Raw genomic sequence first — 26,903 nt, 5'->3', positions numbered from 1 at the left:
GTGGACTATGAATTGGCTTCCAGGATGAATCTACCTCTCTGCCGAAAATAACCCCCTCAGATGTCATCACCACAGTCGATGGAACTGAAATTGCCTCTAGGCCTGTAACTCATTCCACCGCAGAGATGACACTATTGGGTCAGGATGGGCATTGAGAGACTATTGTGTTTGATCTAATCAAAGCCCTACAGTTACAAATAATACTGGGGATACCTTGGTTGGAAACACATCATTCTTGTATTGATTGGCGAGAGAAGAGAATAACCTTCCCGGATTGTGCACAAATCTGTTACCCAAAGAAAAATCAGAATGCAGGCCTGGCCTCAGTAACCACAGCAGTCATGCAACTACCTCCAGAATACCAAGAATTCCAGGATGTCTTCCAAAAGGAACAGGCAAACACCTTACCTCCTCACAGATCGTACGATTGTCAAATCGATCTTATACCCGGTGCACAACCTCCTTGTAGCAGGATCTATGCCCTTACGGAACCTGAGAACCTTCACCTATGACAATACTTAGACCAGTACCTTGCCAATGGCTTTATTCGCCCATCCAAGTCCCCTGCATCTTCAGCTTTGTTCTTCGTGCCCAAAAAGGAAGGTGACCACAGAACGTGCATAGACTACCGCGCATTGAACCAGATAACTGTTAAGAACCGATACCCATTGCCTCTGATCCCTGAACTACTAGACCAAGTGAAGGACGCTTGTATATACACTAAATTAGATCTCCGGGGGGCATACCATCTGGTACGTGTAAAAGAGGGCGACGAATGGAAGACTGCTTTCCGCACTAAGTATGGGTTATTCGAATACCAGGTGATGCCTTTTGGGTTGTGCAATGCACCAGCAGCCTTCTAATACTTCATGAACAATGTCCTTCGTGAACTCATTGACGTTTGTGTTGTCGTGTATATCGATGATATTCTAGTATACTCCTCTTCAGAATCTGACCATGTGAAGCACGTCCGAGCAGTCCTTGAGAAATTGCGCCAGCACAAACTATATGCAAAACTAGAAAAATGCGTTTTTCATGCCACAGAAGTTGAATTCCTTGGGTTTATCCTGACCCCAAAGGGAGTCCGAATGGACTCATGAAAGGTGGACGCAATCCTTAAGTGGCCATCACCAAGTTCAGTTAAAGGAGTACAAAGCATGCTCGGCTTTGCCAATTTCTACCGCAGATTCATCCCAGATTTTTCACATGTCGTACATCTCATCACAGCACTCTTGCGAAAAAATAAACGCTTTATGTGGACTGAAGAAGCTGAAAAAGCCTTCCAAGAGCTGAAAGCGAAATTCACGTCTGCACCTGTGTTAAAGCACCCGCGCCCTGAACTTCCATACATAGTGGAAACTGATGCATCCAGTCTAGCCATGGGAGCTGTCCTGTCTCAAAAGGACCCTGAAACTGGCCAGCTTCACCCAGGAGCATTTTGGTCCAGAAAGTTCTCGGCACCCGAGTTAAACTATGCGGTTACCGACAAGGAGTTATTAGCCATTAAATCCGCCTTCAAGGCTTGGCGGCAATATCTTCTCGGTGCCAGGCATACCATTACTGTGATCACCGGAACTTACAGTATTTAAAAACAGCCAAGGCCCAATCGCCACGTCAACTCCGATGGGCATTGTTCTTTGCCGAGTTCGATTTCGTGATAACCTATCGACCAGGTTGTAAGAATGGTAAAGCAGACACCTTATCCCGAATACGGATGGGAGAGGCAGAAGTGAACCCAGAACCAGTACCTATGATTTCCGAACAAAGGATTCTTGGCATGACTACTCTACAGACACTAGAGGACATTCAGGTAAAGATCCAGCAACTCTTTGATCCTACAGCCCTGCAGGACTGGGTCAAGAAAGGCCCGGACTACTCTGTCACCAATGATCTGCCTTATTACCAAGGGCGGCTATTTCTGCCACACAAGGAACTACAAGAGCTAGTCATTTCCCGTTATCATGATACCCTAATGGAGGGGCACCCAGGTATTGCAAAAACTGAAGCTAAAATTAAAAGACAATTTTGGTGGCCCACCTGGCGAAAGGATATTAAATCATTTGTGATGTCTTGGGGCATTTGCGCCCAAAACAAAAGTCAAAAGAAAAAACCAGCTGGACTCTTACAACCTTTAGACATTCCGCCTACACCATGGAACACCTTATCGTTAGACTTTATTACCGATCTACCTCCTTGTAATGGCTTTAACACCATTCTAGTTATTGTGGATCTTTTTTCCAAGATGGCCTACTTTATTCCTTTAAAAGGACTACCTTCAGCCTCAATCCTGGCCAAAGAATTCCTCGAAAACATTGTTTGCATACATGGATTTCCATCCGTGTTGGTCTCTGACTGGGGCAGTCAATTCATTTCACATTTTTGGAAGAAATGTTGTCAATTGGCGCGAATCGGCGTAAGATTATCGACCAGTCACCACCCCCAGACCGATGGTCAAACGGAGAGGACCAACCAGACTCTTGAACAATACCTGCGTTGTATGTTACATCAGACTGAGAGTAATTGGAAGGACATTCTTTCGATCGCCGAATATGCATACAATAATTCAGTACATTCTGGAACTGGACAAGCCCCTTTTATACCCTATATGGGCACCACCCTCGAACCTCAGACCTTGACTCACCCCATCACTTAGAAATGCCCGCAGTGGACCATCTACACGCTACGATTACACAAGCCTTTAAGGAGGCAACTGCACATTTAAAACTGGCGAAGGAGAAATATAAGAAAGATGCGGATCGGCATAGAAGTGATACGCCACAGTACCAGATAGGGGACCAAGTATGGTTGGCCACAAAAAACCATCCCTCTCAAGGGAACGCGGACCTTTCACCCTAGATATTTGGGACCTTACTCTATTAAGGCCATTATCAACCCGGTGGCCATCAAGTTGGACTTACCTGCTAATATGCGAATTCACCCCATCTTTCATGTGTCACCTTTGAAGCCAGTGCAACCAGGGACAAGACTATCCAAACCACCAGACCCCATCCTCATAGACGGGGAACCCGAATTTGAAGTTAAGAACATCCTGGACTCCAAGATGGTGAAGTCAAAACTTTTTTATTTAATCGACTGGAAAGGTTACAGACCACAGGAAAGGTCTTGGGAACCTAGTGACCACGTGCATGCACCTCGATTAGTGAAAAGATCCAACGAAATTTCCCAGACAAACCAAAACCACGGGGAAGAACGACTTTAGGAGGGGCCTTGGGGGGGAGTGCTGTCATGATGCCTATCCCCGGGGAACCAGACCAGGTCCAGCAACCCCGGATGCAGGCATCAAGTTATTTTGAGCAAGCCCAAAAACCCCTGCTAGGGGCTGTTTGGGTGCGGTCCTGGCGCCTTTGGCGCCAGGCTCATAAGGAGAGTCAGTCCTGGCACCATAGGCGCCAGGCTCATAGAATAGAACTTACCTGATGCAGACCATGCTGCAAGCTTACCTGATGCAGACCATGCTGCAGAGCTCCAAGCCAAATGAAGCTTGGAAGGGACTATTTTATCTAGGGACTATTTTTTACTCGGGTGGGGCTGGGGAAGAATACCTACCTGGGACTACTTTGGAGGCTATTTAAACCACGCCCAAAGAGAAGCTCACGCTTCGCGTTATTCTGCATCCAGCAGCGTAACGCTCACCGTGCCTGCAAGCCTGCATCCAGTCTTCTGCCACGCCCGCCTCGAATCTGCAGCTCCTAGAAAAAGGGAGGAACAGAAGGAGAAGAGGTTAGAGGCAAAATCTTTGATCCTTACCTGAATTCCAGATCCACTGCGCCTTCGAGCTGGAAGAAAGAAGCATTTTACGCGCGCCGCCTCGCCTGCTGCAGCGCCTCGCTGAACTCACCGGCCTTCGCAGCACCCTCACAATCCACTGCATCCTTCTGCACGTTCCCGCTGCACTCTGGCACCTAAGGGGAACACAAGAACAGCAAAGGTGAGCCAAGGGAATAAACAGAGGCAATAGTAGCTACCCCCATGGACTTACCTGATTACCGCCGGGGGTACTATTCCTCTTCACGGGTCGGCGCAGTCTCCATTGCATCCTCGCCGTACCCCGGCCCCTAAGGGGAACAAAAGGGACAGCTAGGTGAGACAAAGGGACAAACAAGGGGAACTCTTCTCACCACAATAGACTTACCTAATTTTACCGCCAGAGGCATTATTCCCCAAACTTCATATTTTCTCTCCACACCTGAATAAGGGAGCAAGCAACAGGTTACATTCTGGCCTTATTTTATTGAACTGTGTAGGATAAGCCAAATCCTTACCTGAACTTCCTCAGCTACCACGAGGAACTCTTTGCTGCGGTCAAGCTGCAAACTGCAAGGAATCGGACAAGAGTAAAAGTCAGACATGTGAACTCTTACGAACTACATACTTTTCGGAGTCAATATTGTTCTGGAACTCACCAATTCCTTCGAGCCAGTGAAGCAACTGGTTATCAACGCGCCCCTGCGCTCAATGCAGGATGGAGAGCTCATCTTTTCAAACCATCAGAAGAATATTCCTACGGGCCAAGCAAACAAAGCTAGGTGGGCCAGTCCAGTCCGTCATCTCGGCCCTACGCGTCACATTGGTGGAGACCGCAGCTGTCCAGGTCAGATCGACGCCTCTGCGGGAGCCAGGTGAACGTAACAGTTCTGCCTGAAAATACAGGAGGCTATGTTCAAGACTGGCCAACTGAGGTAATTAGCCTCCCACCCCGTATGACTTCAGCCCCTCTGGGCCCTCTCCTCACCTTATTGCTGAATTAGGTGTGCTCTCCGTCCTGCCTTCTTGGCAGGGGAGCGTTGTCCCCTCTTGGGCGAATGTGATCTAGTTACTTCACTGACGCCGGCCCGTTTGATGTCTTTCAGGTAGGTCTTATTGCTGTTTTCGTATTGTGTTGTTATTCCTGCATGCCTTTCTTGGTTTAATAATGTCTCTTTTGAGTTGGGCCTAGCCAATAAATGGTGGCACGTGATGAGCGCTATGATGTGGTAAGTAAGCGCTATGCGCAGCGCTGTGATGTCTTGCCTTTTCTAACCTGTTTTCTCTTCTTTTCTCATAGGTCGCTGTGTTCTCCCAGTGTGTGGAATTCCAAGGCGATGCCGGCCGAGGGGCGACCTGCCAGGTAAGCCTTTCGGAGCAGTTCATAATATTATGATGTCTCTAATACCTTGCTTCTTTCAGATCCTTCGGTCCGGAAGATGCGCTCATCCAAGGAAGCTGTTCGCAAGAGCTGTGGGCGGTTAAAGATGAAGATTGCAGGTAAAATGCTGCTGCTAAAGATGTTCCTTTTATCTCCATGCAAGTTCTGCTTCTCTGAGGTTCGCGGGTATAGCTGGACACAGTGAGCCTCACGTTGAAAGATTGCAAAGTAACGCGAATCGTGTTATCCAATTCGGGTGTGGTTTAAATAGTTTCAAGAAAGTAGTCCAGGTAAAGTAGTCCCTAGGCTACCACACCCAAAACACTATACCGCATATCTTGGTTCCTAGGAGCCAAGCTATGTGGATGCCTCCATGTTGACTGGCAGCTTCAAAATAAAGTAGTCCCCTAAGCACATGTCTTTTCACTGTGTATGAACCTGGCGCCATAGGTGCTAGGACTCGCTCCAAGAGGGCCTAGGAAGTGGATGTCAAGGCTTATTAGAGACCCGAGCCCAGACCTCTCCTGGATCATGGGCTTGCCAGAGTGGTTTTTGGATGTGGGTCATGACACTCCCAATTACCTCCCTGGCTAGGGTGGCACAACTGAAATCCTCAAAGAATGGTCTGAATTGTGGCAAAAGTTTAATGTAGTATATTGAATTAGACACTAGACAACTTATATGGGACCTCATTGAGAGCTCTTGGTCAAAAGAGACTACGAAGATTTTTACTCTTTTCAAAGTGGGGAGCAGACAGTCTGTGATTTGAAAGAATGAATAGGACTGATCAAACTGCCACAACTGGGACCGGTGCCCAGGATAATAATCTCAGTTTCTGAGTTATTCAGGGCTTGGCCATTATACAGAATCCAGAGCTGGACTTGGTTGTATGTTGCATTAATTACCTCAGTGTCTTTGGAGTGGTCAGCTGATAAAGTGAAAAGACACTAAGTATCAACATCATGGTTAGGATAGCACTTCCTGTTGTAAATAATCAGCCTTCGAGACGTGTTAAAAAGATACAATCTCAAAGGTAGGGCCTGTTCAGCGCTGCTGTTTGTATTTGAGGGGAGAGGGTAGGGCAGGGGAGGGGGGCATAGGCATTTGTCCCTTGTCCAAATGTTAAATCCACCTCTGATTCCACTCTTTAGAAAATATTGAAATACTGCTTTTTAGTTATAAAAGATGTAGACCTTTTATACTTTGCCCGCAACATTATAGAAAACACTCTTCTTTTTTGTTATTTTACGGGTGTTCATGTTTCATTTCCAGTACTGCCTAAACACCCAGGATTTACATCATACTTTTCAAACAAATCCCACAACACGCATGCCATATTCTGTTTGCATGCAAACTCTGTAAAGGTACTCAAACAGATGAGATTATCAAGTTAGTACTTATCAGTTTGAATTATGAAACATTCTGGCAGAGTAAACTAGCCTTCCAAACAAAGATACATTCTATTTAGGTCGGAGCCCCACTGGTAAGTATGATTGAGAAGATCTGAAACTGGTCATGAACCTATCCTTATCATTTTCAGGTAGGGCCTTGTTGGACCAGCTCAGTGAAGTACAGCTTGATTCCCTAGCTGTAGTAAGCAAGACATCCACATCTGGGCATATACACATTCACTTAGGGAGGCAAACGGAAGCCAACATGCATTGGCAAAGCCAACAGCTTGGGCTTTTGATTAGGCATGGATAGTCATTTGCCAGGCACTGCCTTAAGGGTACCACATGAGGGTAGCACCTGGCCATTAGATGGGAACAGCTGGAAAATTGTGCCAGTAACTGGGCATATGATGGCATTGCCTGACAAATGTCTACTAATACCTATTTGGAAGCCAGAACGGATGGCTTTGTGATTGCTTGTTTAAGACAGGACTTCAATGCAAGTCACAGAGGCATTGACAAATATATTGCTTATAAAATCAACTGGCTGAAGACACACATTAAGAGAATGTTATTACACCAGGGCTCATTTATAGAGGCAATTACTTAATTAAACACTCAAAAGAATGCTTAGCTATAACACTGGCAGGGCCTATACAGCAACATGTTTGGTGTTTATTTGTCCTAGAGCTTGCTCAAAGAGTTCTAGAAAGGTTCGGTTTTGGTGGTGAGGCATTAACATAGCCATGGCTAGTCATTAGGTGGGTAAATGACTATACACACCCATACAATGTGTGTTTATCCTCACATTTTATCGGCATCCTATTTGTGTTCCACTGCATGCGTTCTGGTTGTACCTAATAGGTAAAACGTCTCTGAATCAATTAGAACCACCGCCATTGCTCTGGCGAGCCTTCCATACCATTGTTAGCATATCATCCTTGGCCCTGTCACTAATCTCAGAAGCCTGTCCCAAATTGCTAGACCACATGGCCTAAACATCCATCTGGTTACTTGTGTTCCAGTGCAGGTGGAACACGGCCTACCAATTGAGAATGAAATGCACCTTTTGGCGGCAGCACCAAAAGTCATTTGCTAATGGCTTGTCCCCTTCTCTAATGGCACAGACATACTACAGAATTATGGCATGGTATGTTGCGCAGAGCAACAGTAGTGGTAATATTTAATTCAAAGCCATGCATCTATCACTTTTTGATTTTACTGCACTCTCCACTCCAGAATTACATTTTTGTTACTACCAACCTTATCTTTTCATTTATACTCAAGTAGTTAATGCAGCAGAAGGAACAAGTCACTTACCTGTAACTGTTGTTCTCCAGCATGGGTCAAGCATGGATTCACATGCTCATGAATATTCCCCGTCGTCAGGCTGGGAATCCTCGGTAAAGAAAAATCAGTATCAGTTTTGTTTCTGATCTGTCTTTCGTAATAGTAACCAATCACTGATCTCTGAGTCATACTGACCACAGCCAATGACTGCCATCTCCCTAAGCCCCGTCTCTGGCAGCCATCTTCGGATTTGGCAGCACGTGAAGTGGCAGTATGACCAAGTGAAGAGCCGCAGAGGGGTAGGCGGGAGGGTTCGCATGTGAATCCATGCCAGACCCATGCTGGAGAACAACAGTTACAGGTAAGTAACTTGTTCCTTCTCCAGCATGGGGTCTGGCATGGATTCACATGCTCATGAATATAAGAATACATAGCAGTACACACATGCACAACCACGGGGGGTGGCAAAAGGCTCAACATTAAGCAATACAAAAAACTCAACATTAAGCATCTCTTACCTCCTCACCAGGCTCACCTTAAACAAACAGGTTGCGCAGCACTGCTTGGCCGACCCTGGACTCCTCCCTGGAATCCCGATCGACGCAGTAAAATCTCTTGAAGGTGTGCGTCGACCTCCACATAGCAGCCCTGCAGATGTCCAGCAGGGGCACACCAGATAGGAACGCCGTAGTAGCAGCGATCGCACTGGTCGAATGGGCTCTCGGACGGCCGGTTAGCCAACCGGTGGCAGTGCATGATGCAGCCGGAGAGCCATCTGGAAATAGAAGACTTCGAGAGAGCCTTCCCTTGATTCACAGGTCCAAAGTTCACGAATAGCTGTGATGTCCTCCGAAAACTCTTCGTGCGGTCCACGTAGAACTTCAGCGCTCTAGCCACATCCAGCGAGTGCAAAGTCCTCTCGGCCGGTGACGAAGGAGACGGGAAGAAAACAGGTAACACCAGGGGCTCGTTAAGATGGAAGTCCGACGGCACCTTGGGCATAAAGGAGGGGTGCGTCCTAAGCACCACCCTCGAGACATGGAAAGTCAAGTACGGCGCTTTGCAGGATAGGGCCTGGATCTCTCCCACTCGTCGTGCGGAGGTAATGGCCACCAGGAATGCAGTCTTCCACGACACAAACTTCATCGGTGCGGAGTGCATCGGCTCGAATGGGGGCCCCATGAGCCTGGTCAGCACCACGTTAAGTTCCCATGCCGGGGCCGGGGCCTTCACCGGCGGGAACGACCGGAACAGTCCTTTCATAAACTCTTTTCCCAGTCGATGGGACCACAGGGACGTCCGTCCTGTGGTTCTGGTATATCTGGAGATCGCCGCCAGATGAATCTTAATGGAGGCATGGGCTAGCCCAGCCTTTGCCAGCGATAGCAGGTACGGCAGCACTTGAGGGGCCATAATCCGTAGGGGGTTGATCTTCTGTGCCCGGCACCAGATAGAGAACCTCTTCCACTTGTGACCGTAGCATTTGAGAGTCGAGGACGCCCTGGCCTTTGCAAGAACCTCACTGCAGTCGGCCGGTATATCGTACCCTCCAAACTCTAGCGCTGCAGGAGCCAAGCCTGCAGGTTCAGTGACGCCGGGTCGTGGTGGAAGATGGCGCCTCCTTCTCTGGAGAGAAGATCCGCGTCCACCGACAGCTTGATGGGAGGGGACATTGACAAGTCCAGAAGGTCCGGGAACCAGATCTGCCTCGGCCACGCCGGTGCGACGAGGATCATCCTGCACCGGGACCTCTTGAGCTGGTTGATGAGTCGAAGCAGCAACGGCAAGGGAGGGAACGCATACAGGTATAGGCCGTCCCAGCGGAACGAGAACGCATCGCCCATGCTTCTCGGCTGGGGAAACCTGCTGGCGAACCTCTGGCACTTCGAGTTCGTCGCTGTTGCGAACAGGTCGATTTGGGGTTTGCCCCATCGTCGGAAGAGTTGATCCACCTGATCCTGGCGCAGCTCCCACTCGTGACACGCGCGCAGCTCCCTGCTGAGCGAGTCGGCGATGGTGTTTCTTTCTCCTGCCAGGTGGAAGGGAACCAGGAACATCCCCTGGGCGACCGCCCAGTGCCACAGATCCTGTGCCTCCTTGGATAGGGCTGGGGATCTGGTGCCTCCCTGCTTCCATATGTAAAACATTGTCGTGGTGTTGTCCGTGAAGATCCGCACCATTTGCCCTTGAGCAACGGGAGGAACGATTTGAGAGCCCAGAACACGGCTCGGAGTTTCAGGATTTTGATGTGCAGGAGCTTCTCCTCCGGGAGCCAGAGGCCTCTTGCGTGGAGATCTCTGGTGTGGGCGCCCCAACCTTCCAGGGAGGCGTCCGTCATCACCGTCTCCTGGTATGCCGGCGTCTGAAAGTCCTTGCCCGCCGTTAGGTGCGCTCGAACGCCCCACCACTGAATCGCCCGCCGGAACACCTCGTTGAGGGGGACCCTGTCTTCGAAGGTGCCCGTCGCCTGCATCCAACGGGCGTCGAGAAATTCTTGAAGAGGGCGCATCCGTAGACTGCAGAGGCGCACCAGGTAGATGCAAGAGGACATCATCCCCAGGAGGGACTTGATGGACCGCACCCTGGCCACGTCCGTGGCTAGCAGGCGATGCACTTTGCCCAGAATGGTCTTCGTCCGTTCTTCCGACGGTGCCGCCAGGCGCCTCACTGTATCAAGCATCGCTCCCAGAAACAGGGCCACCTGCGATGGCACCAGGTGGGACTTTTGGTAATTTATGGCGAATCCCATGTCTGTGAGTAGCTGGACGGTCCTCGCAGTGTGTTCGACGGTGAGTTCCCTCGTCCTTGAGCAGATGAGCCAGTCGTCCAGGTAGGGGTAGACGTGAATCCCCTGCAGGCGCAGCTGCGCCGCCACAGGTGCTAGGCACTTGGTAAAGACCCTGGGGGCCGACTTCAATCCAAACGGCAGTGCTCTGAATTGGTAGTGGCATCCCTGGACGACGAACCTGAGGAACTTTTGGTGACTTCTGAGGATGGGAACGTGTAAGTATGCATCCTCCAGGTCCAACAACGATAGAAAGTCGCCTTCCTCCAGCTGTCCCAACACGTGCTGGAGGGTGACCATCCTGAACTTTTTTGACCTGATGTATTTGTTCAAACGACGAAGGTCCAGGATGGGGCACCAGCCGCCCGTCTTCTTCCTGACGAGGAAGTACCTTGAGTACACCCCGGAGACCCGGAGCCTCTTCGGGACGAGCTCGATGGAGCCTTTCCTGAGCATCGCCCGTACTTCCAACAGCAGTTGCGGGACGTGATTTTCCTTCCTGGCCACAGGTGGAACGTGAGGGCACTTCTTCAGGAATTCGATAGAGTGTCCTCTTGCCAGGGTATCCAGCACCCAACGGTCGGTGGAGATGGACTTCCACAGGCCGACGAAATTCGTCAGCCGGCCTCCCACCGGGGTGCTTCGGTGGGGGCCTGAAGCCACGGCCGGTTCAGTCCTGCTTGGAGGTGGTGGCCTTGCCGCCCTGGCCGCCTTGCCAACGGCGGCGAGGCGCACCCTGCTTGCCGCGACCCCTGTAGGCCTCCTGAGACGAGGAGCGTGCCGCCTGGCGGTAGGACGACGAGCCACCGCTGGATCCCTTGGAGGCCCCCTGTCTGCCTCCGGAGCTCCGAAAGGGCCGTCGTTGCTGAAGTGCTCTTAGGGCGCGGGTCGTCTCCGTGTCCGTCTTTATGGCTTGGAGGGATTCGTCCACCGCCTTCCCGAACAAGTTGCTGCCGTCAAACGGCATGTCCAACACCCTGGTCTGGACGTCCTGACGGAAGTCGGTCGCCCGGAGCCAACCCCGTCCTCGTAGGCAAACTCTGTTGCCCAGCTGGCGGAATCGGTATCGGCAATATCGGTTGCCACCGTTATGGCGTGGTCCGACGCCACCTCGCCTTCTTGAAGTATTTCCAGGGCCATTTCCAGGGCCTCGGACCTCTTGTCGTCAGGTAGGAAGTCCAATATGGGGGCCAGCTTAAACCAGAGCTCCCTGTCATAACGGGCCACGATCGCCAGGGCGTTGGCCGCTTTGACCGTCGTCGCCGCCGACGAAATGACCCGTCGCCCCATGGCGTCCAACTTCCTACCCTCACCGTCCGGAGGGGAATTCGACGTTGGGGCTCCTGACCCCGCCGCTTTCTTATTCGCCGCCGCCGAGACGACCGAGTCTGGCGTTGGCTGGGCCCTGAGACACAGGGGAGCGGTCTCGGGGACCCGGTACTTCTTCTCGTACCGGTCCAGTTTGGCTGGTGCCGTGGAGGGGTTCTTCAGTACCGAGAGGCCCTCCTCCCAGATGTCATCGATTAGAGGCACCGCAATGACAGTCTTCCTCTTGGCCTCCCGGCGCTGATAGAGGAAACCTTCCTTTTTCTGCTCCTCCGGGCAGAGCTGGAACAATTCAGACGCCCTGGCGATCATGGCGTGGAATGAGCCAATCTCGTCGGGCGGAGAGGCCTGTGCGACGGGAGACCCGTTCTGTCGTCGTCGCCCTCAGAACCCGTCGTCGAGCCCACTGCACCGTCATTTCCCGATTCGTGGGAGGATGAGGAGGGAACTGTAGGCCTTACGGGGGCGAGTGGAGGAGAGGGTTGGGTCCTCCGTCGTTTGTTCTGAGGACTTCCCGACGGGCCAGGTTGCGGGTCCTCCGGCCTGTACCATGGTAATCTCGTCCTTATCTCAGAGCATAAAGACTGGATCACAGACAAAATGGCCGCCGAGCTATCCTGAGGCCTAGGTTACGGCTGCGCCAGAAGGGAAGGCTGCTCTTCCTCGCCCTCGTCGTCTTCCTCGGTTATCTCCCGAGGATCTTCCTTACGGGATCGAACCTTCTCGAATTGGACTTCGAGATTCCTCGCGGCCTCGGTCAGTTCCTCCTCCGAGGCTGACTCCGAGCTCGAGGAGGCTACCGTGCCCCCCCTCGCTTCTTCCATCATGGTGGCCATGACGATGGGCTGAAAAGAGGATTCCCTCCATGGCGGCAGGGAAACTCTAGTCCCGGAGGCAGTCTCCGCTGGCGGGGTCTCTGCCGGCTTGGCCAGAGTCACCACGATCGCTTCGATAGAGGCCTTTGCCTGCTGGGTAGGGGCCTTCACCACCTTAGGTGCATCCCGGGCCTTCTCCTTAGGGGGAGAGGCGACGCCTCGCACCCCTTCTCCCGAGATCGAACGGGGCTTCTCCCGAAGCTTACCCGGGGTCTCGGACTTCCTCTTCCCCGAACCGGAGCGCTGGCTCGTGGTTGACGGTGCCGGGGAAGGTGCGCCCTGCCTGGCGACCGAAGAGCCCGACCTTTCGGCGCTCCCGGAGCCAGCGGACTCGCGGTGCTTGGCCTGGTGTTGGGCCCCCGTCGCCGGGGCGCCCGCACAGGACTTAGAAGCCCGCTCGGACCCTTTCTTCTTCTTCTCACCCGTTGAGCCCTTCTCCAACCAGCTGGCGAGACGGGATTGACGGCCCCTCATGGTCTGCTCCGACAAGTTCTTGCAGAACTGGCAGTTCTTCTCCACATGAGTCTTGTCCCCATGAAGACAGTAGAGGCATCGCGAATGTTCGTCCTCCTTAAACACATTCTGCAGCCCGCATCCAGGGCAGCTGCGAAACAGCTTGGGTACTGGTGACGAACTTGCGTCCTGGGCCATCTCGAAGTAGGCCGCAAATCTTCTGGAATCCTCCAAAAGGTTGATTCGACGAAATCTTCACCCTTGAGGGCGTAGGAAAATCCTGCAACGGGTACCCGTTAACGGGAGTAGAAACGGTGGAGCTTGAGGCTCGATTAACCGAAAAATGTGAAAATTCACCTGAAAAAGCGCGAAAACGCAGCAAAAGCTCGAGAGCTAAGCACGAGGACTCCCAGCACTTGAACGTGCGGTAAAAATCTGAAGATGGCTGCCAGAGGCGGGGCTTAGGGAGATGGCAGTCATTGGCTGTGGTCAGTATGACTCAGAGATCAGTGAATGGTTACTATTACGAAAGACAGATCAGAAACGAAACTGATACTGATTTTTCTTTACCGAGGATTCCCAGCCTGACGACGAGGAATATTCATGAGCATGGGAATCCATGCCAGACCCCATGCTGGAGAATATATACTTTGAATGTAATTTGTAAGGGCCCCCAGTCAGTTGACACACCTTCTGCAGAAATCTGTGTTCAAGCAACGTTACCTGTCATTTATATTGTTTGATATAATTAATCATTTTATTAAGCAGGATGTGAAAAATATCTATATTCCCACAAAAAATTAACTTACTTGAAATTACAGAAACCAGAATTGTGATTTTAGGTTTGAGAAAATAGTTGTAGGCAGCCTGCATGAATAGGTCTGCTAATTCACATAGAGGTGTGAATGGCCCTCCATCTCCCTGGTCGTTTGTACTTTGATGGCTGTGGGGCATATATCATTGTCTAGGGCAAGAAAACAAATCCTGGCCAGAACTCCTGCAATTCAGCCTCTCAGAATGATGTCTCTGAGGTTACTGATGAATGTTTAGTTTGACATCCACCACACTCCCTTGGTTACCAGTGCTGTATAACACCACTGACATGGCCTCCTTTCTAGGGGGGCCAGGGGTGGGCTCTGGGGGGCCTGGCCCCCCTGGATTCCTGCTGGAGCCGGGCCTGGGATCCGCCGCCTTCCCTCTCACTTGTACAAATTGGGACTGAGATCCAGGGCTAGTACTCCAGGTGGCCTTGTTGGCCAACACTGAAGGCATTACCCGAACAAGGGCCACTAATGATAATAGGTTCGGCAAGGCTTCCTGTATCAACATATGAAAGGTTAGCTTTTTTTGAAAAACATATTCAAATCGAATCTTACCTGAAATGTTAGCCTGTGGTCTTGTTTCTGGGAAGCTTTGGTTTTCACCGACTAAGCTTTCATCGGGCTGAAAGAGGATACAATGTTAATATAGTGATTGCACGGCTATGCTGGCTATGATACTTCAAGTGCCAGTTGTGCTTTCGACTCTGTGCACACCTTAACACCCACCCTCCAAATTCTACCTTTGACCATATACTGCACACATCGTCTAAGACACAGGCGACAATTAAATACCTTTTCCCAGTGCTCAACAAAACCATTAAAACTGGACATCTCTCCAACCAACTTGCATAGCAGAGTCCCAGCCCACACAGGCTTACATTATGGACATATGCAGCTCCTAGAATTAACACAAGGGTCCTCAAGCATGTCTCCTAAAAGCATGCCTGAAAACAGAGCCTGTGTCCTTTCCAACTGCACATGTCAACACAACAGCAGAGCTATCTTGCATTTTCCTTCTGCCCCAACCAAATTAACCCAACCTCCTTTCCCTGCAGATCCAATAGTGCCAAGTGAGCAAGCAGACGGCAGCTGCACCCAGTATAAAACCCAACAACGCGACATAAGGAACAAGTTACTTACCTGTAACTGTTGTTCTCCACCATGGGTCAGGCATGGATTCACATGCTCATGAATATTCCCCGTCGTCAGGCTGGGAATCCTCGGTAAAGAGAAAATCAGTATCAGTTTCGTTTCTGATCTGTCTTTCGTAGTAGTAACCAATCACTGATCTCTGCGTCATACTGGCCACAGCCAATGACAGCCCTCTACCTAAGCCCCGCCTCTGGCAGCCATCTTCAGATTTGGTAGCACGTGAAGTGGCAGTATGACCAAGTGAAGAGCCGCAGAAGGGTAGGCGGGAGGGTTCGCATGTGAATCCATGCCAGACCCATGCTGGAGAACAACAGTTACAGGTAAGTAACTTGTTCCTTCTCCAGCATGGGGTCTGGCATGGATTCACATGCTCATGAATAAAGAATACATAGCAGTACACACATGCACAACCACGGGAGGTGGCAAAGGCTCAACATTAAGCATTACATCAAACTCAACATTAAGCAATTCTTACCTCCTCACCAGGCTCACCTTAGGCGAACAGGTTGCGCAGCACTGCTTGGCCGACCCTGGACTCCTCCCTGGAATCCCGATCGATGCAGTAGAATTTCGTGAAGGTGTGCGTCGACCTCCACGTAGCAGCCCTGCAGATGTCCAGTAAGGGCACACCAGATAGGAACGCCGTGGTAGCTGCGATCGATCTGGTGGAATGGGCTCTCGGACGGCCAGGCAGCGGTCGGTTTGCCAACCGATGACAGTACATGATACAGCCGGAGAGCCATCTGGAAATGGAAGCCTTCGAGAGAGCCTTCCCCTGATTGACAGGTCCAAAGTTCACAAAGAGTTGTGACGTCTTCCGAAAACACTTTGTGCGGGCCACGTAGAACTTCAGCGCTCTAGCCACATCCAGCGAGTGCAAAGTCCTTTCAGCCGGCGACGAAGGCGACGGGAAGAAAACAGGCAACACCAAGGGTTCGTTGAGGTGGAAGTCCGACGGCACCTTGGGCATGAAGGAGGGGTGCGTCCTGAGCACTACCCTCGTGTCATGAAAAGTCAAGTACGGGGCCTTGCAGGAAAGGGCCTGGATCTCTCCCACCCGTCGTGCAGAGGTGATGGCCACAAGAAACGCTGTTTTCCACGACAAGAAGTTCAACGGAGCCGAGTGCAGAGGCTCGAACGGAGGTCCCATGACCTTGGTCAGCACCACGTTGAGCTCCCACACCGGGGCCGGAGCCTTCACCGGCGGGAACGATCTGAACAGTCCCTTCATGAACTCTTTCAGCAGACGATGAGACCACAAAGACGTCCGCCCTGTGGTTCTGGTGTATCGGGAGATCGCAGCAAGATGAATCTTGATGGACGCGTGCGCCAGTCCAGCTTTGGCCAGCGTCAGTAGGTACGGCAGTACTTGGGGAGCCGTAATCCGTAGAGGGTTAATCTTCTGTGCGTGGCACCAGACAGAGAACCTCTTCCATTTGTGTCCGTAGAATTTAAGAGTTGAGGACGCCCTGGCCTTTGCAAGAACCTCTCTGCAGTCGGCCGGTATGTCGTATCCTCCAAACTCTAACGCTGCAGGAGCCAGGCCTGCAAGTTCAGCGACTTCGGGTCGTGATGGAGGATGGCGTCTCCTTCCCTGGAGAGATGATCCGCGTCCACTGGCAGCTTGATTGACGGGGATGCTGACAAGTCCAGAAGGCCCGGGAACCATATCTGCCTCGGCCACGCAGGTGCGACGAGGATCATCCTGCACCGTGACCTCTTGAGCTGGTTGATGAGCTGGATCAGTAATGGCAATGGAGGGAACGAGTATAGAAACAGGCCCTCCCAGGGAAACGAGAAAGCATCGCCCATGCTCCTGGGCTGGGGAAACCTGCTGGCGAACCTCTGGCACTTGGAGTTCGTCGACGTCGTGAATAGATCGATCTGGGGTGTGCCCCACCGTCGGAAGAGGCGGTCCACTAGATCCTGTCGTAGTTCCCACTCGTGGCACGAGCGCAGCTCCCTGCTCAGTGAGTCGGCGATGGTGTTTTCTTATCCCTGCCAGATGAAACGGCACCAGAAACATCCCTTGGGCGACGGCCCAATGCCACAGATCCTGCGCCTCCCTGGACAGGGCTGGGGACCTGGTTCCGCCCTGTTTCCTGATGTAGAACATGGTGGTGGTGTTGTCGGTGAAGATCCTCACCACCTTGCCCTTGAGGGACGGAAGAAAGGACCTGAGGGCCCAAAATACTGCACGGAGCTCCAGGACGTTGATATGGAGGGACTTCTCCGTCGGGAGCCAAAGGCCTCTCGCGTGCAGATTTTCGGTGTGCGCTCCCCACCCTTCCAGGGAGGCATCCGTGGTCACTGTCTCCTGGTGGCCGGGGGTCTGGAAGTCCATGCCCGCCGTCAGATGCGCGCGGGTGCCCCACCACCGGATCGCTCGTCGGAAACTCTCGTCAAGTGTGATCCTCTCCTCAAAGCTGCCCGTCGTCTGGATCCAGCGCGCGTCCAGGAACTCCTGCAACGGGCGCATCCGGAGCCTGCACAGGCAGATGAGGTAAATGCAAGAAGACATCATTCCGAGGAGGGACTTGATGGACCTCACTCTGGCCGCGTCCGCAACCAGCATCCGCTGCACCTTGCCCAAGATGGCCCTCGTCCTTTCCTCCGATGGAGAGGCCAGAAGCGACACTGTGTCGAGCTTCGCTCCCAGAAACAGTGCGTCTTGCGCGGGAACCAGGTGGGACTTGGCGTAGTTTATGGAGAATCCCAGGTCCGTGAGAAGTTGGACGGTCCTTGTCGTGTGCTCCACGGAGAGCTCCTTCGTCTTCGCCCAGATGAGCCAGTCGTCCAGGTAAGGGTAGACGTGTATCCCCTCTCGGCGCAGCTGCGCCGCCACCGGTGCGAGGCACTTGGTAAACACCCTGAGTGCCGACCTCAGTCCGAAGGGAAGGGCTCTGAACTGATAGTGACGCCCTTGGACAACGAACCTGAGAAACTTTCGGTGTCCCTTTAGGATGGGAATATGGAAGTAGGCATCCTCCAAATCCAACGACGACAGGAAATTGCCCTCCTCCAGCTGACCCAGGACGTGTTGGAGGGTGACCATCCGGAACTTCTGTGCCTTGATAAATTTGTTCAGTCGTCGTAGGTCCAAGATGGGACGCCATCCTCCCGTCTTCTTATTCACGAGGAAGTATCTTGAGTAAACTCCAGAGCCCCGAAGCCTCTTTGGGACGAGCTCGATGGTGCCCTTCTTGAGCATCGCCTTTACCTCCAAGAGAAGTTGAGGGACGTGATGTTCTTTCCTGGCCACAGGGGGGACGCGCTGGCACCTCTTTAGAAACTCGAGCGCGTGACCCTGGGCTAGGGCGTCCAGCACCCAATGGTCGGTGGAGATGGACTCCCACACGCTGACGAAGCTCGCCAGCCGGCCTCCCACCGGGGTGCTTCGGTGGGGGCCCGACCCCACGGCCGGTTCAGTCCTGCTTCGATGAGGCTTTGTCGCCTTGTCCTCCTTGGCGACAACGGCGGGGTCCGCCTGACTTGCCTCGTCCCCTGTAAGCTTCCTGCGACGACGAACGGGCCGCTTGACGGTAGGTGGAAAATCCGCCGCCGGAACCTTTGGAGGCATCCTGTTTGCCTCCGCCGCTCCGAAAGGGCGGCCGCCGTTGCTGGAGAACCCCAAGAGCCCGGGCCTTCTCCGTGTCTGCCTTGATGGCTTGAAGGGAATCGTCCACTGTTTTCCCAAACAGGTTGTTTCCGTCAAACGGCATGTCCAAGACTCTGGTCTGCACGTCCTGACGGAAGTCAGTAGCCTTGAGCCATCCACGCCGCCTAAGGCACACGCCGTTGCCCAACTGGCGAAATCCAGTGTCAGCGATGTCCGTCGCAATCGTAATGGCGTGGTCCGACGCCACCTCTCCTTCCTGCAAGATCTCTAGGGCATCCGCCCTCTTGTCGTCCGGTAGGAAGTCCAGCAGGGGGGCCAGTTTGTACCACAACTCCCTGTCGTAGCGGGCTACGATAGCCAAGGCGTTGGCCGCCTTAATCGTCGTTGCTGCAGACGAGATGACTCTGCGTCCCATCATATCCAATTTCTTTCCCTCGCCGTCCGGCGGGGAGGTCGATGTAGAGGTCGCGCCCCCCCCCGCTTTCTTCCTGGCCGCCGCGGAGATGACAGAGTCCGGGGTCGGCTGTGCCCAAAGGCACAAGGGGGCCGCGTCCGGGACCCGGTACTTCTTCTCGTACCGATCCCTTCTAGCCGGCGTCGTAGATGGGTTCTTGAGGAGGGCGAGGCCCTCATCCCAAATATCGTCCAGTAGAGGTACGGAGAGGACCGTCTTCCTCTTGGCCTCGCGCCGTTGATAAAGGAAACCTTCCTTCTTCTTCTCTTCCGGGCAGAGCTGGAAAAGCTTGGATGCCCTGGCGATCATGGAGTGAAACGATCCAATCTCGTCGGGCGGGGAAGCCCGGGTGGGAGGTGACGACGGCAGATCCTCGTCGTCCGTACCCGTCGCGGCCGTGTCAGTCCCCGTATCATCCCTACGAGTCGTGGACGGGGAGGAGGGCTGAACAGGGCGCGATGGCTGAAAAGGAGGTGGGGGATGAATCCTTCTTCTCTTAGGGGGAGGGCTCCCAGAAGGGCCTGGCTCCGGGTCCCCCGTCGGGAGCGGTTCCTCCGCTGGTGGTAACGGCAGTCTCGTCCTTATCTCCGAGCATAAGGACTGAATAGCCAACAAAATGGCCGCCGAGTTGTCTTGCGGCACTGGTTGAGGGGAGTCCGACGGGTGGTTAGGGGCCCCCTCGACGTTATCGTCGTCTCCTACGTCGGGATCCCTCCCGACGGGCTGGTCTTCTTCCACGCCAACGCCATGGCTTAAGACTTCCATCAGCTCTTCCTCAGAGGTTGAGGCCGAATCCACGATGACCTCCTGCCCCCCCTTTTTCTTCTCCGTCGGAGGTTTCACGGGGGTCCTGTCGATGGGCATAAAAGAGGACTCCCTCCGCGGTGGCAGGGGGACTCTGAGCCCCGAGGTCGCCACCACTGGTGTAGCCTCCACAGGCTGAGCCAGGGCCGCCGCGACTGTCTCGATAGAGGCCTTGGCCGGATGGATTACCTTAGGTGCGCTCACCGCCTTCTCCTTGGGGGGAGGGTCACTGCCTCGCTCTCCCTCCGACGGGGCCTCTCCTCGGCCTTCCTCTTACCCGAACCAGAGCGTTGGCTCGTGGTTGATGGCACCGGGGAGGATGCACCCTACCTGGCGCCCGTAGAGCCCGACCGCTCGGCGCTCCTGGTGCCAGCGGACTCGCGGTGCTTGGCCTTGTGTTGGACCCCCGTCGCCGGGGCGTCCTCAAAGGTCTTAGAAGACCGCTCGGACTTCTTCTTCTTCTTCTCGCCTGACGGGCTCTTCCCTTCCAGCCAGTTGGCGAGACGTTGATGGCGGTCCTTCATGGTCCGCTCCGACATATTGCCGCAAAACGCACAGTCCTTCTCCACGTGCGTCTTGTCCTCATGTAGGCAGTAAAGACAAAAGGAGTGTTTGTCCTCCTTAAAGACATTCTGAAGCTGGCATCCAGGGAGAACCTGAACAGCTTTCCGGGCGTCGAGCTTCCCTTCTCCTGGGCCATGTCCGAGATGGGCCTGAGAAACTTCTGGAGTCCTCCAAAAGCGTGGCTCGACGAAATCTTCACCCTTGAGGGGCGTAGACGAATCCGACACGGGTCCCCGTTGATCGGATGAAGAAACGGTGGAGCTTGAGGCTCTTTTGACCGAAAAATAGAAGTTTTTGAGAAAAAAAAACGTGAAAAAATAGCACTAACGCTCGAGAGCAATAGCACGAGGATCCCAACACTTGAACGTGTGGTAAAAATCTGAAGATGGCTGCCAGAGGCGGGGCTTAGGTAGAGGGCAGTCATTGGCTGTGGTCAGTATGACGCAGAGATCAGTGATTGGTTACTTCTACAAAAGACAGATCAGAAACGAAACTGATACTGATTTTTTCTTTACCGAGGATTCCCAGCCTGACGACGGGGAATATTCATGAGCATGTGAATCCATGCCAGACCCCATGCTGGAGAAGACATGTGGCACAGAAGCTACTGAGGTGCACAGCATCACCAGCGACATAAGCACGATTAGGCAATTCATTGTACCGGTTCTGTGAACTGCAGAGCAGCTGTGTCACAATGTATGAAGTTGCTAAAAGCAACACAGGAGGCGTCATGGCAACGCAGCATAAACAGAAGGAAATATTTGGACAGGAAGTCCAGATTTACACTATCTAATGTCCTCTTTTTTATGCGGTGAATAGGGGTCAAAGTAAAACAAATAGGTGATGTCTGGAAGGTTTAGAATTAATCTTAAACCTCTGGTATTGCTCTGGGCACCCTCCAGACTGTCGTTCTTCGCCTGCCAAGCCATTACAGAAGTGGAAAGACCATATGCAAATCAGGCTTGTTCCCACCCCAAAGTGGCAGTCCAGCTCCAACTGCCAGGCCACATCCCTTCTGCACGAGACCACAAGCCTCCCCAGACATGTTTTGGCCTCATTGGGCCTCGTCAGTGAGGAGTAGCTTGGGTCTCTAGGCCCACCAGCAGGCACGGAACCCACGTCTGGGCATATCAGTCCCAATCGGGGTGACAAAGCAAAGCAAAAGAGGTGATGAACTCTGGCAATTGCTCTGGGCAGGCCTCCAGTGAACAAGTGTCGATAGAGATTATTTCAAATTGATAGAGGTTCCTTATTTATTTTCTTGAAAGGCTTTGCTCCCTCCCTGGTATCATGCGGGAGCTCAGAATGCACAGAATTAAGTCTATTGCGCAGAATTAGTTCTGCTCACGTTCTAAACTGGCGAGTGCATTTATGCAATGTTATTATGGAATTTGTAATCGTGGTCTTTTTCATGCCTTTAGTTGTGCTCAAAAGTCTTTAAATAGCTGATTAGCTTTACGCTAACACCGCATTAGATTCACTCGCTTTGTGAAAGGTGCCTCACCTACATAAACGCTATGCCCATCGTGAAAGGTGTCCCACTGACACTGTCACTCTGCCCATCGTGAAAGGTGTCCCACTGACCCCGTCACGCTGCCCACCGTGCAAGGTGTCCCACTGACACCATCACTCTGCCCACCGTGAAAGGGTCCCACTGACACGTCGCTCTGCCCATCGTGAAAGGTGTCCCACTCACACTGTCACTCTGCCCATCGTGAAAGGTGTACCAGTGACACTGTCACTCTGCCCATCGTGAAAGGTGTGCCACTGACACTATGCCCATCGTGATAGGAGTCCCACTGACAGCATCCCTCTCCCCATCGTGAAAGGTGTCCCACTGACACCGTCACTCTGCCCATTGTGAAAGGTGTCCCACTGACACCATTGCTATGCCCTTCGTGAAAGGTGTCTCACTGACACCGTCACTCTGCCCATCGTGAAAGGGGTCCCACTGACACCATTGCTCTCCCCATCGTGAAAGGTGTCCCACTGACACCATCGCTATGCCCATCGTGAAAGGTGTCCCACTGACACCATCGCTATGCCCATCGTGAAAGGTGTCCCACTGACACCGTCGCTATACCCATCATGAAAGGTGTCCCACTGACACCATCACTCAGTCCATCGTGAAAGGTGTCCCACTGACACCGTCACTCTCCCCATTGTGAAAGGTGTCCCACTGACACCGTCGCTATACCCATCATGAAAGGTGTCCCACTGACACCATCACTCTGCCCCTCGTGAAAGGGGTCCCACTGACACCATTGCTCTCCCCATCGTGAAAGGTGTCCCACTGACACCATCACTTAGTCCATCGTGAAAGGTGTCCCACTGACACCATCACTCAGTCCATCGTGAAAGGGGTCCCACTGACACCGTCACTCTGCCCATCGTGAAAGGTGTCCCACTGACACTGTCGCTATGCCCACCGTGATAGCTGTTCCACTGACACCGTCACTCTGCCCATCATGAAAGGTGTCCCACTGACACCATTGCTATGCCCTTCGTGAAAGGTGTCTCACCTACTCTATCACTCTGCCCATCGTGAAAGGTGTCCCACTGACATCGTCGCTATACCCATCATGAAAGGTGTCCCACTGACATCGTCGCTCTCCCCATCATGAAAGGTGTCCCACTGACATCGTCGCTATACCCATCATGAAAGGTGTCCCACTGACACCATTGCTCTCCCCATCGTGAAAGGTGTCTCACCTACTCTATCACTCTGCCCATCGTGAAAGGTGTCCCACTGACACCGTCACTCTGCCCATCATGAAAGGTGTCCCACTGACACCATTGCTCTCCCCATCGTGAAAGGTGTCCACGTGTACAATAGCTATGCCCATCTTGTAAGGCGCCCCCCCCGGCACTCTCACTATACCCACTGTGAAAGGCGCCCCCCTGACACCGTCGCTCTGCCCATCGTAGGCCCACTGTATGGATGGCAGCGCCTTTAGGAATGGAGGCTGAACCGAAGAGCTCTTTACCGTAAATAGCGGCCCGGTCTAAATATCACCACATTGGCTGTGCCAGGAAACAAGACCTGGTTTAGTAGAAGCCAAGATTAGTTTCTCAGCTCAGCTGCTCCATCCTTTCACCTGCCCCCCAGAGTGGGGCAGAGTGACGGTGTCAGTGGGACACCCGTTCTCAGCATCTGAAAGTCTACACCACAAGCCCAGGTCCTATGTCTTTCCAGAAGAAATCAAAACAGAATTGCAATCGTTCCATGTCTTATGGCACTGAATTTAGAGTGGAACCCCGAGACTGGCTTATTAAGTTGTATATTAGCCCATGCATATCTTTTATTTAATTTGTATCTCCAACTGTTTTCCATTACACCCTCTGTTTAGATTTTATCTAATCTATTGATAAATGATAGATACATTCTTAATTGTAAATAATATTGAATTTGTAATATTTACACTGTATTGATCAGAAACTGAAAACAATATTTTAAATGGAAAGGTTATTAATCACCTGACCCATGATTTCCTGTACAGTCCAGCAGCAGCCTGCCTTGGCAGCCGAGGCCTGGCATGCACACCCTCCCTACCTAGACGCCAAAGGGAATGCTCCCTGCTCAGACCCTGTGACCTGTCCGAGTTCCACTAGTCCCCGTCCTGACCGCCGGCGCCCAGGCATGGCTGCCCTGGACAGTGCGCCTTGTAACTGCGCATACTCACTCATTCAGCACGCCCCAGAGGGAGGCTGGGTGGGCAACTGTTCAGGTCACAGAACTCATATGAATGCACAGTCCACGCCGGACACTTATCAGTCCTTTACATCGGGCTGTGATGCACCAATAGAACGCTGCGTAAAGGACATATGGACGGATGGGGGGTTATTTGAATCAGGGCGGTGCAACCTTTGACTCTGCAGATATTCTGGACTACAACTCCCAGAAGCATTAGCCATCTTATTTGATGGTGAGGGATCACGGGACTTGTAGTCCAAAACATCTGGGGAGCCACACGTTGCAGGCCTGGGTTTGGAAATACAAGGTAGAGAGCGCACAGAGTTCTTAAAGGCACGGCTCTTCAATAATGCATTATAACATAAACTAGATTCACGTACCGGGGTATCCTCCAGGTGGGGGGCTGGGTCCCCTACTTCATTGTTGGTTTCTCCCCCAAACATTTCCAGTGTCCTGCAAAAAACAAAACAGAATCAGCCATTGCTGTGTCAGAATGCCAAACACACATATAAAGTCTGCTATGAATCACTGCCCCAGCGTATCACCCCTATGAGTGATTAGTGTGCCTCCATCATGCCATCCAGGGGACAGATTACAGAACCTTTGCACCATTGCACGGCATTGGCACTGGGGAAACGTTTGCCCTATTTCTAAACACACTGGGACATATTAGAAAACCATTGCACCACGACAAGTGCAGTTTGGCATGCTATAAGTACCGGGGCAAAAATAGCCCCAGTGCAAAAAAAGATACATTTTCACCGCATTCTAGCAGCAGGGCAAAATTTGCCCTGGCAGGCAAAGGAGGGTGAGAAATATGGACTCCACCCCTTTTGATGGCGAGTGGCAAAGAGGAGGACTCTGCATGTGAGGGGATTCCCATCCGCCACTCACGGCACATAGGATGGAAACATGCAAACACGTGTGTGTGGTAGGATGACCAGACGTCCCGGTTTTTGGTGCTCGGTCCCCCTTTCTCAAGATTATGTTCCCATTAGAAACTGCAGTGGTCCCGGTTTTTTTTGTAGTAGGTCTTCATGGCTGGCAGGCATGAATGCACAATCCTACACAGAAGAAAGGCTGCATTTTACAACTTATGATAGTGCTAGTTTGTGTATATTTGAACAGTAACACTTAAACCTCCTTCTCCTCCAAAAGCTACTGAAGTGTAGTGCATTGACAGCCACTTGCAAGAGTTAGGCCTACTTTTTACGTTAGCTGCCCTGTCCCAGTTTTAATCTTTTAAATCCGGTCCCCCTCGTGGGTGGGTGTACAGGTCTGTTTCTCTTGTACAGTCAGGAATCTGACTCAGCTCCTTTAAATGCTAACAATGTGTCTTGGCCAACAGATACAGGGATACTGGTGAACCAGATGGCAAATGAGGGTGGCTGCCATTTCAAAGCAGTGGCTACACTGATGCACGGTGCTAATGCAGCCACCAGGCTCAGCCAGTACATAGGTCTTTAAAGACTGATCTGTGCATTGGTGTCCATTTTTCAACATCTGATTATTAGCATTTGAACACATAACTAATTCACAACTAACCCCTTGAGGAATCATTGGCCAGTCGGGTTCTGCTTATAATGATGAATAAACATGCATGCTGCAAACATGACATTAAGCCCAAAAACCTCTATAGACCACCCTTCCTAACTCCAAGGATATGACTCCATGGGAGGAAGCAGTGGAGAAACCTTGCTGAAAATTTTGGGGGGGATATGATATGATATGGCATTTATAACGCTCCTGTACACAAGTGTTTCAAGGCGCGATGAGGCAAGGGAGAGGGAACAGAGGGCAGACAGACAAAAATCCTACTAGGACAGGTGTCATACAGATTGCGCAAGTGCAAGGGAAGGGCGGAAGAGGAAAAGTGCAGGTGCTGGGGGGAGGGGACAGTGCAGTACATGGGATAATAGAATAAATAACAATAAGTAAAGTACGGCCAGCAGATGGCAAGTGCAAGGGTAAGGGGTAAGTGCAGGCGTCAAGTGCTGGTAGTGGGACTGTAGGGATACAGAAAACAATCCCCAAGTGCGGGGGTTGCCAAGAAGGCAGTGTAAGTGTGGGACTAGCGGGGGAGGAGACCTGGGCCCGAGATGTGAGGGTGACCAGGTAACCAGTGCAGTTTCATTTTCAGCAGGAAAATCAGCAGGGGAGAGGAGGAGAGAAAGCAGAAGCAAAGAGAAAGGTTTTGAGGTGCTGCCGGAACCAGAGATGATTCTCCTCAAGTTTCAGGGAGGCAGGGAGGCTGTTCCAGAGAGTGGTCCCAGCCGAAGAAAGAGATCTACCACCAACTCGTTGCTTGGAGAAGCGACTGACCTGGAGGCGGACGAGCGAAGAGCTCCAGAAGGAAGATATTTAGGAAGCGAGAGTTGAAGCTATTGAGGCCCCAGGCCCCAGAAGGCCTTGTGGGAAATGCAGAGGGTTTTGAACTTAATCCTCGCAGCCACTGGGAGCCAGTGCAGAGATTTCTGTCCTGGAGAGAAACGATCCCTGGGCTTGAGGCCAAGGACAAGTCGCGCAGTC

The 26,903-nt window shown here is 52.2% G+C and overlaps 1 protein-coding gene across 3 annotated transcripts in view; it reads right to left on the bottom strand.

Moving 5' to 3' along the window:
• GMIP (GEM interacting protein) overlaps positions 1-26,903 on the bottom strand; it is a 588,802-nt gene that overhangs the window by 218,538 nt on the left and 343,361 nt on the right. For all 3 annotated transcript variants that reach the window (XM_069604014.1, XM_069604013.1, XM_069604015.1), the window contains 2 exons: positions 24,755-24,827; positions 14,643-14,709 (listed from right to left, as the gene is read on the bottom strand). In XM_069604014.1, the coding sequence (XP_069460115.1) occupies positions 14,643-14,709; positions 24,755-24,827 (140 nt within the window). The remainder of the gene's footprint in view (positions 1-14,642; positions 14,710-24,754; positions 24,828-26,903) is intronic.

This window comes from Ambystoma mexicanum, chromosome 3q (assembly GCF_040938575.1).
Source record: "Ambystoma mexicanum isolate Mex_15411 chromosome 3q, UKY_AmexF1_1, whole genome shotgun sequence".
NCBI classification, from domain to species: Eukaryota; Metazoa; Chordata; class Amphibia; order Caudata; family Ambystomatidae; genus Ambystoma; species Ambystoma mexicanum.
This window is presented reverse-complemented; position numbering and strand designations above follow the sequence as displayed.